The sequence below is a fragment of the Notothenia coriiceps genome, unplaced genomic scaffold (assembly GCF_000735185.1).
Source record: "Notothenia coriiceps isolate Sejong01 unplaced genomic scaffold, NC01 NC01_scaffold00037621, whole genome shotgun sequence".
Taxonomy (NCBI): Eukaryota; Metazoa; Chordata; class Actinopteri; order Perciformes; family Nototheniidae; genus Notothenia; species Notothenia coriiceps.
The window spans coordinates 1-1,362 of record NW_011370322.1 but is presented as its reverse complement, the minus strand read 5'-3'; the positions used below and the strand labels follow the sequence as shown (position 1 = coordinate 1,362).

Sequence of the window (1,362 nt, the reverse complement as noted above, 5' to 3'; positions counted from 1 at the left end):
AACAAACAAACGATGTCTTAGTGAAGGTGCAGCAAACTGATGGTAATTACTAGTATTATGTTAAATGTGCAGCAGTCAAGTGAACAATAGAGGGGCTGTAATATCAGATCTATGTTGTGGAATGGTAGCTCACGTATCCCTTTCCTGAAGGTAAAGGTATGAGTTTATGTATAGATATAGTGTGTAAAAGAACCAAATGACATCAGTGCAAGATGTAAAATTTGTATTCAGCATTTGAGAACAAAGTTACAAACATATTTAAGACAAATTGGTAAACCAACTAAAAAGTAATTAAAAGTGTAATGTCATTCTAACAAATGAATTGGACACGTCCTCAGAATTGGACACGTCCTCACCTGGAAACTGTTAAGTCCGAAGATTGATGTACTGCAGTTTTAAACTAGTGTAGATGACAGAAATGTCAACAGGATTGTACAAAAACAATGAGTAACGAGATTGCCGAAACATTTGTTTTGAGTTTGATTTGACAAGGATCAGCGGCGTGCAATAATACTACCCGTATGTACGAACAGACACAAGGCTACTACGGATAGATCAGACACTGGCCTTGTCACATGTGCAAACTTAAAATAAGGCACTCGTGTGTGTGTGTATATATATATACCGTATATATATATTAAATAAGCAACTTCTTCAAGGCATCATCAGACAGAGGGCAAACGTACAGCACGGTAAATAAATAGCCATGTATTTGAAGCTGTCGCTCTCTGAGTGGGCTAAATGTGCACGTGTACATTTGGCTGAGGCACAGCGAGCGGAGGGCCTCTCAGGGTCCCGTCTCCGGACGGTCTACAGCGACCAAGTCTTTCGGTCGGCCATTTGCGAGCGCGCAGGCACTTTGTGACATCCGAGGAATCCCCTCCACGAGCTCACAGCGCCGTCTCAAAGATCACCAAGTGACCATCTGCCGTCTCCGCGTGTCCGTTAGCGACGTCAGGACGGCTTTTGCTGTTGTATGCCTGAAGAGCAAAGAGTTTGTAAAGTGAGATGGGAAAACTTTTTTGTACCTTTTATGTAAAATGTTTGCAGAGGGCGGGACCCACCTGTTTGGCCGCTTGCAGTAACGCTGCTGCCTCCTGCCTGCCGGTCTGCAGCACCATTTTGCAAAAGATTCCTTCTGGATCTTGAAGCAGCGTGTAAGGTGCATCATAGGCCTGAATTCTCCCTGCATCTAGCACCTGGGGACCAAATGAGACTCAATGAGTTATCATATAACAGTACAGAGGCTCGTTTGTCGACGTTTGTGACTCTAGGACTGACCATGATCCTGTCGCTGTCTATGATGGTGTTGAGGCGGTGAGCGATGGTGAGCACGGTGCACTCTCTGAACTTGTCCCGAAT

The 1,362-nt window shown here is 44.3% G+C and overlaps 1 protein-coding gene across 1 annotated transcript; it reads right to left on the bottom strand.

The window, feature by feature from the left end:
• Nucleotides 1–208: 208 nt before the first annotated feature.
• On the bottom strand, nucleotides 209–1,356 carry LOC104967734 (multidrug resistance-associated protein 4-like). Its single transcript, XM_010797253.1, has 3 exons — nucleotides 1,282–1,356; nucleotides 1,065–1,199; nucleotides 209–980 (listed from the first exon to the last, which is right to left on the bottom strand). Exons 1-3 carry the CDS (start codon nucleotides 1,282–1,284, stop codon nucleotides 891–893), a joined length of 228 nt encoding a protein of 75 aa, XP_010795555.1. The 5' UTR covers nucleotides 1,285–1,356; the 3' UTR covers nucleotides 209–890.
• Between the last annotated feature and the right edge of the window lie 6 nt (nucleotides 1,357–1,362).